General features: G+C 34.3%; 1 protein-coding gene across 1 annotated transcript; it reads right to left on the bottom strand.

Annotated features, from left to right (window-relative positions):
* Positions 1–374: 374 nt before the first annotated feature.
* Positions 375–1,322, bottom strand: LOC110287977 (olfactory receptor 150-like). The gene has a single exon (XM_021154450.1). It carries the CDS (start codon positions 1,317–1,319, stop codon positions 375–377), a length of 945 nt encoding a protein of 314 aa, XP_021010109.1. The 5' UTR covers positions 1,320–1,322.
* Positions 1,323–8,756: the final 7,434 nt, after the last annotated feature.

Raw genomic sequence — 8,756 nt, forward strand, 5'->3', positions numbered from 1 at the left:
TAAAAAGAGTAATATATAGAATGTGGAGATAATCAAGAATGCTGGGAAACATCTATTTATTCTAAGCTATAAGATAACTATGTCTTGCATAAAAGGAAAATTGTTCTACATACATAGAACAGATTCACTCATAAGAAGGCTTTGATAGTTTGACAAACTGACTAGTGTGATGCATGCTATGATAAGCTGATGGTTCTCTATATCCAATACAGATGTTGTCCTTCCTATGTTCCATTGGCTAAAACTTGTCCTGCCTTTAGAGATTTTTAAAATAAACAAGAGTAAGTAGTCACAATTTCATATCATGTGGTGGCCGTACTTAGCAAGCTGAACTGTTTGTCAGCCCTCTAAACAAGAATCTTAGTAAGGAAAAATCAGTTTTGTTTACAACAAAAAAATCTTTCAAGGAACTTATTTAGTGCAACTTTTACATCCTTATTCCTCAGGCTGTAGATCAAAGGATTAAGCATGGGCACAACAATGGTATAAAATACAGAGGACACTTTCCCTTGGTCCATAGAGCTGACTGATGATGGCTGCAGGTACATGAATGCAAGGGAACCAAAGAAGATAGCAACAGCTGATATGTGTGAGCTGCAGGTGCTGAAGGCTTTGGACCTGCCTTCAGTGGATTTAATTCGGAGGATGCTGGCAATGATGAAGATGTAAGAGCTTAGAATTGTCAGAGTTGGAATAAAGATATTGAAAACACTAAAGCATAAAGCTAATACTTCATTAATAAAAGTATCAGAACAAGAGAGTTTCAGGAGTGGGGAAAGATCACAGAAGTAATGATTTATTACGTTGGCCTTACAGAAATCCACTCTTAACATGCAGACTGTTTGAGTTGTGGCACCAATCAAAGCCATACTGTATACTGCAAATATCATCCAGGAACAGACTTGAAAGGACATTATAGAATGGTAAAGTAAGGGCTTACAAATGGCAACATAGCGGTCATATGCCATTACAGCCAACATCTGACACTCTGCAATACCAAAAGTAGCAAAAAAGCATAACTGCGTCAGGCATTCAGGGTAGGAGATGATGTTCTTCGTGGCCAAAAAGTTCACCAACATTTTGGGAATAATAACATTGGACTGGCAGAGGTCAATGAAGGACAGACTGCTGAGAAAATAATACATGGGTGTGTGTAGTTGAGAACTGAATAGTATCAGGGTGATCATGCTGAGATTCCCCACTACTGTTACCACATAGATTCCTAGGAACAGGAGGAAGAGGGGCAGCTGCAGCCCCGGTTTGTCTGTTAAACCAGCAAGATTGAACTCAGTTACTCCAGAAAGATTTCCTTGGAACATTTTCTTCTGGGAGTTCTATGTAGAAAGAGATGGAAAAAAATGAGATCAGTATTTGTAGTTTTATATACTTTAAGTTTTAAATAGAACTCTGAAAGCTTTGATTTTTCTAAACCCACTCTATTTAGGGTTCTTGAACACTTGAACCTCCCTTCTAGCTTACCATCCAGAGGTAGTGAAGAAAGAAGGCTACTAGGTTTTCCTTTTTTCTGGACCTGTTTAAAAGTAGTTCTTTGTGGTGATTCCACTCTTCATTGTCAGTATACCTGCAATCCAGTCAAATAGCATATATCAAACATGAGTCAGTAGCAGGGTTTGATTCAACAGAAATTTCAAGTTCGGCTAAATATACGTGTGTCAGTAGTATGAACTAGCCAGAATCAGCCACAATACCACAAGAAGTTCATTGGCACGTTTTTCTCTACAAAGTGAAGACGATTGAAGACCAGTGAAGCTTTGCACTGCCAGCACAGACTTGCAAAGTGTTTGTTGGCCAGCGAAGACCAGACAAGCATTGTATGGTGTAGCAACACAAAATCAACCTTTCACTGTCTGTGGGGTCCTATTAACAGTCCTTCTAAACATCACACAAACTTTCATGTATCTGTTTTCAATAAAACATTACATGCTTGCTCACAAGACAGCTTCTAGAAAAATATCATATGACACCCTGAGTTTCTAAAGAAACCAGAAATTTTCACTTTAGAACTCAAGCTTGTATTTTGCAAGGCATCTTCTATTTTAATTACCTAAGATATTAGGCCTATCAACACATGGAACTGTAGCCTCCCTCAGCCCTGCAGCAGGCTGATCCAGACTTTGACCTTGCTGCCTCTAAGGAGATTACCTAGGGTGGAGCCTTCTGACCTAGATGGCTCTTTTGTTCTGTCACCTGCCACTGCTCTCTCCAAGACACTGCTACCTGCTGAGAAGCCCCTGAGATATTCTAGAGGATATCCTGCACATCTACAGGCTGGCTCCAGACACAGGAATGGACTGGTGGGGGATGGGCTTCCCCCTTAGAAGCACACTCTCTTAGTAAACTGGTGGGCCTTGAACAGAATCGTGTCTTGGTCTCCATTAATCTCTCACTGTCTAAGTCTCTTTCAGCCCCAGCCTGCCTCCCAGGTGTACCCTGTTCAAATAGGCCACAGGCTGGCATACAACATGGAACTTATAGTAAAATATAAGATACATCTGTCCCTGAATATAATTTTTGCTATGAGAATGTTAGTACTCAGTCTGCTAAGGACTCCTCATGACTTATTTGTCATTCCCTGAATCATGGTACCAGTTTTTTTTTCTACATTATAGTAAGAGCAGCATCCACACAAAGAAAAATGACCACCACACACATACACAACCTTTGCAATACTTAATGTTCATAACCTATAGCCTTTCTCCATAGGCAATCAACAGTATAAGCTGTCCTTTAATTAACATTATAGTAGAGCTTTAAATTAGGGCAATATGATGAGAACATAAAATCAAAAGCCAAAATATGGCATGAGAAGTCAGGAAATTGTCAATCTATAAAAATATTACATATATAAATCATTGAACTTATGTGTTTCCTAACAATTCAGTGTAAGAAGAATATTTTTTTCAACAAATGGGCAATTAGATGAAGTTACATGTTAATATTTGATATCCAACTTTCCATACAATGAAAAAATAAATGAAAAATGGATACTATAATATTTAGTATAATATCTAAACATAACATTTAAAGAAATAACTAGGTAGAATTTCATGCCCGTGAAATTGGTGTGGATAAGACATCACAATCAAATGTTATGGAAAAAATTGAACATAATTAAAATTAATAGTAATTTGTTCCTTAAAAGACACCATAGATAGATGAAAATAACACATGTGAAGTAAAGTATCTGAAGGAGAACAATTAATAGAACTAAAGGGATGTTATATTCTAATGGCTAAAAGACAAATAATCTAGTTAAAAATAGCTAGATCATTTAAATAATCAATCTTTCATTGGAGGTAGATAAGTAACTATTAAATACATGAAAATATGTGAACCATAATTAGTTAATAGGGACAATTAAGTAAAAAATCACAGTGCAACAACATTTCACATTGATTGGCAGGGTTATGATAAAATGGTAACTGCTCACAAGGATGCAAGGAATTTACAATCTCATATTACTGGTGAGGATGTAGAATAGTGCAGAATTTTCAGAAAACTGTTGGAAAACACTCCAAAGTGTAAAACAGTTATTGCAGGTCCATGGAATTTCAATACTTGAGACATATCTACAAGAATAGAAAACACACTGACACAAAAAGCCATACAAAAGAACCTGGAGTAGCACTGCTTACAACATGCAATGCTGGATGGAAGGGACTTACTGCTCATACTTGATCTCTTCTAACTTTGCAGGTGGTTATCCCCTATTCCACAAATGATTCCCATTCTGGACCACTTCTTTAATTTCCTAGAAAAACTTAAGAATGTCTAGAGATTGGTATTGATAACTTAAAGTCAAACTCAGAAGTGGTAGTGGTAGTTTCTGTGAAATATGTTTTATTTATTTAAGCAAATCTCCTAGTTTTTTTTCTATTAAGATAAGGTTGGCTGCTTAAACAAGAGCTGAGTAAGGAAAACATCAATGGACATGCTACAGTGGACGAGAAAGGCCTATGAGGCTTCAACTCTACACAGAGCCATGAGGGACAACTAAAGGATCCTGAGAGTGGGAGAAATAGTTTTCCTCGGGGAAGAGCACACATTTAGTATAAATGATATAATTATATTACAAAAGGAAATGATTATAGATTCTATAATATAATTATACATAAAATCATAGTTATAAAATATAAATATAAATTTATAAATTGATATATTATATTATAGTCTCCAAAATTAAAAGAAATAAAAATATAATGGGTGTTTTTTTCATATAGTTATTCTGTGTTACCTTAATTACATGTGTTGGAAATTTATTCCTCATTATAGAACATACCCAACACTAAATCGTCTGCCTTGAACATACATACACAAGTAACATTATACAGCCTGGTCAGGTTGTGCTTAGGAATATAAATGTTTGTAGATATACATAATATGGGAATTAATGAAAGAAGAAGCCATGAATTTGAGATAGAGTAAGGACATGGTATATATTGGAGGACTTTGGAGAAGGAAGAGAAAGAGGAAATAATGTAATTATAATATAATGTCAGAAAATATAAGAAGTAAGAGAAAAGATAATGAATGTCCAGGTTCATACAGTTGTTCTGGTCTCAGAGAATTCATGTGTTGAAAATTTATTCACTAATGAAAACTTGTAGAGATGTGGGAATTTTAAAGGATAATAGAAATAAGTCCACTGGTTATTATAGCCATGTAATTGAGTTTCCTATCAGATCTAGTTTGCTTTTCTGCTGTTGTGATAAAATACTCTGACAGACAGCAGCTTTGGGAAGAAAGGGTCTAGTTTAGCTTATGGTTTTTTAGGTTGTAGTCCCCCACTGAGGAAAGTTAGGGCTGCAACTGAAGGAGAAACCAAGTAAAAAACAAGGGAAGAATGCTGTTTATTGATTTGTGTTCTGATAAATGTTCAATTAGTTTCTTAATGCCTGGGGCTGGTAGGCTGGGCCTTCACATATTCATCATCTACCAAACAATCCCTCATAGACCTTGCCTTGCCATAGGTTGATTTTTCCAAATTCAATTTTCTAACACAATTGAGTTTCCTTCTTCCCATGTGATTCTTGATGGTGTCAAATTGATAATAAAAATGAACTGTACCTACTATCCTGTGTAAATAGAACACACAAATACCTCACTGTTAAACCACAACCCTTCCTTTCTTTGTCCTCAAAAATCTCAGGCTAATTCCCTAATACTAAATATTTACACAAGTAGTATTATCCTAATACTAAAATTTAAATTTCCCCTGGTTTAAAAAAAGATTAACACTTTAAAACTCTAAGTTCTTTCTAATAGTACAAATTTTCCTAACTACAAGCTTCTGAAAACTTCAAAACTAATAAATGCATTTTTATGTTAAAGTTAAAGAACTAGGGCATAGGAACAATTATACTTAAGCAAACTCACACTCTGGTGAGTATAAACCTCTGGCTCAATGATCAACATCTGGTACCCATCATGCTTTTCAGGGCAGCAAAAGCTTTAGTCATGTCATCTCTCTGGCTGTGCATCCACAGGACACACAACTTTGAGGGAAATCAGTCCAGGAACTCAAGAAGGAACCAAAAGGAGACCTCCTAAACAATTGTTTCAGAATCCCCTGGTTGTTGTTGTTGTTGTTTTTTAATATCCATAGTTTGCTGTTACAGTTTTTTTCAATTATTTATTAAATATTTTCATTTACATTTCAAATGCTATCCCGAAAGTCCCCTATACCCTCCCCACGCCCTGCTCCCTACCCACCCACTCCCACTTCTTGGCCCTGGCGTTCCCCTGGACTGGTGAATATAAAGTTTGCAAGACAAAGGGGCCTCTCTTCCCGATGATGGCCAAATAGGCCATCTTCTGCTATCCTGTTTTTTTTTTTGTTTTGTTTTTGTTTTTTTAACCCAGTCTGTTCATGCATTTTAAAATTATTTACTTTGGGTGGGAGAAATGGCTCAGTGGTTAAGAGCACAGGGTGTTTTTCTAGAGGTCCTGAGTTCAGTTCCCAGCAACCACATGGTGGCTTACAACCATCTGCAATGGAATCAAATGCTATCTTCTAGTTTACTCACATACATAAAATAAATAAATCTAATGTTTTTTTATTTTTTTGAGATTATAATATATTACATTATTTCCTCTTTTCCATTTCTCCCTCCAAGTCCCTCAATACAACCTTCCTTGCTCTCTTTGAAATTTAAGGCTTCCTTTTATATTAATTTTTGTTACACACACACGCACACACACATGAATATATATATAAGTATTTATATCCACACATATATCCAAATATATAAGCCTAAATTTTATTAATATTAGAAATAAATATGTTATAAGTAAAATACCAAAATGTCAAGGAAAATTTTCTCATAAAGCTTTGAGTACATAATTCTATGTGATAAAATTTAGATACTATACTCTATATAGCATTTTATAGCTTAGTTCTTCTTGTCATTATTATGGATGAGTATCCATAGAACAAGTTCACTTTTCCTCTTCCAGCCACTGTATCTGTAAATCATTATCACATTCTCTACATATGGGTTCAACAATCATAGTCACCTTATACAAAAAGAATCATTTAGTAATATTATATTTTGTGACTGGCTTGTTTTACCTAACATCGTGTCTTCCAGCTTCATCCACAGTTTTTAAAACTGAAAAGAATGTAGTGATGACTGAAAAACATTGGGAACCAAGTAAACTGCATCTAGAACTTTGGTTTTAGTATTATTATCTGATAGATTATAAAATTAATACATATGTTAGCATACGAAACCATGCTTAGTCACTGCATGTAAAATTACTTCCCTCATCTTCTTTTGTTCTTATTTGTTCTCCACTCATACTGACTGGTTCCCAGGTTATTGTGATAGTTTTTGCTAATCCTGCTGAACTAATCTTGTACAACTGATGGGTATGCTTTGTAAATAAAGATAAAAACAATAACCTATAGTTATATATGCTTAAGGAATATGTAAGATTATTCAGATATTGAGTATTAACTAATTATTTCCCTAAATCATGTATTTTAATTATCATAAAATATATATTACAAACATACATACTATACCTTATCAGTTATGCAAATTATGAAATTAAAAAAATCATAATAAATAATTTCCCTGATTATAATTATTCAAGCAATATTATTTGGGTGTGAATGTGGACTGATGAAAATTTATTAACAATAAGCATATACTATAGACATAAATCAAAGATAGATGCCTGATAGTTAAGTACTTGCTCACTAAGCTATAATCTATAAGGAGAGAGAAAAGTAATCTATGAGATGCATATTATGACTGAGCAGATCTACAGGAGCACAGATGTTATGGTGTTTAGCCCAGAATGGGTTTTCAAGAGAAATATGGGTATGGAAGGATAAAAAGAAATCAGCACAATATTAACAATTTTGGATTGCAAAACACCAAAATATACTTTCAAATTGTTTTTTAAAAGAAACAATGAAAAATGAGGGAATAGAAATCCATATTGTTTTATATGATAATTTAATCTTATAAATATTATAGTTTATTACACTGTTTATACACTGAAGCTATTTGTAAAAACTGTAGAATTATTGAACAGTAACTTACAACTATTATCTATATGACCTATAATAATATTACTTTTTTATAATAAGAATTGCCTTTTTAATATCACCTTAGTGGAAAGAGCTATAGTCACTGAAATTTATAGTGTAATAACAAAATTCTATCCAAACATGGAAAAATCCTGGGATAAATTTGATTCTCAAACATAAATGATATTTTCAGCTATCAGAAGAAACTTTCTATAATATCTGAAAAGTAGAGATCATGAAGGTCGTCTGACAAATGAAAGTTAGGCCCTCACCTTTCCTCTAAGTGGAGTCTTCCATCCTAGTTACATGAGTTGTAGATAGAGTGCTCCTTAAATGAAATACCTCTTCATGTTTCTGGTGCAAGTAACTCAAAATATAACGTTCTGACTTATTTTTGTTTGAGGGATCAGAACAGAATTCTGAGTAGTTTATATTTCTATTATATAAATCCAGTGCCATGATTCCTCTCAAGTCTTTCAGAGGGACTTATTAAAATTATATTATTTTCCCAGAAACTTTTGAAAATGCAAGAGGCATCTCAAAAAAGTTTAAAAGGAAACACCCTGAGAATTTCTTTCCATTGGGGTTGAGATGCTCAGAGGAAACAACAATTGAGGTCCCCACTGTCTCATACTTTCATTTTGCTTCCCTTGAGTATAATTCTGTGTCTGAAAATCATTTCAATTATTGTATTTGGAGTCATAAACTGAAGTCTCATGGCATGGTGAAGGATGACTCCATGAGAAGTTTCCATCTGAAAATAATCTCTGAAATATATGAGGTCATTTTCACTGTTTCCCCTTTTAATTAATGTTTGGGAAAATGTTTTATATTCATTATCAAAGTTATCTCTCATGCGTTCCTTTATTATTTCAAGAGTAATAAAGTTTCATAGATGCAGGTAGAGATGAACATCTTGACCTTAGTAAATTTGGCAATAAGCAGAGATCAAAGAAATATAGGCAAAATAAATGTTGCAATTGCTTAATTAATATATTTGTTAAATGAAGAATTTTACATAAGGGTGCAGGGAGAAAATTCTGGTGCCATGATAACAAAGAGATGAAATGGACCAGCAAATATATTGGGGAATGTATGATGGTTACTACTTTCCTTTTTTCTTCTCTGTCTCTGTCTCTCTGTCTGTCTCTATGTCTTTCTGTCTCTCTGTCTCTCTGTCTCTCTCTGTCTGTCT

The sequence above is a fragment of the Mus caroli genome, unplaced genomic scaffold (assembly GCF_900094665.2).
Source record: "Mus caroli unplaced genomic scaffold, CAROLI_EIJ_v1.1 scaffold_18972_1, whole genome shotgun sequence".
Taxonomy (NCBI): Eukaryota; Metazoa; Chordata; class Mammalia; order Rodentia; family Muridae; genus Mus; species Mus caroli.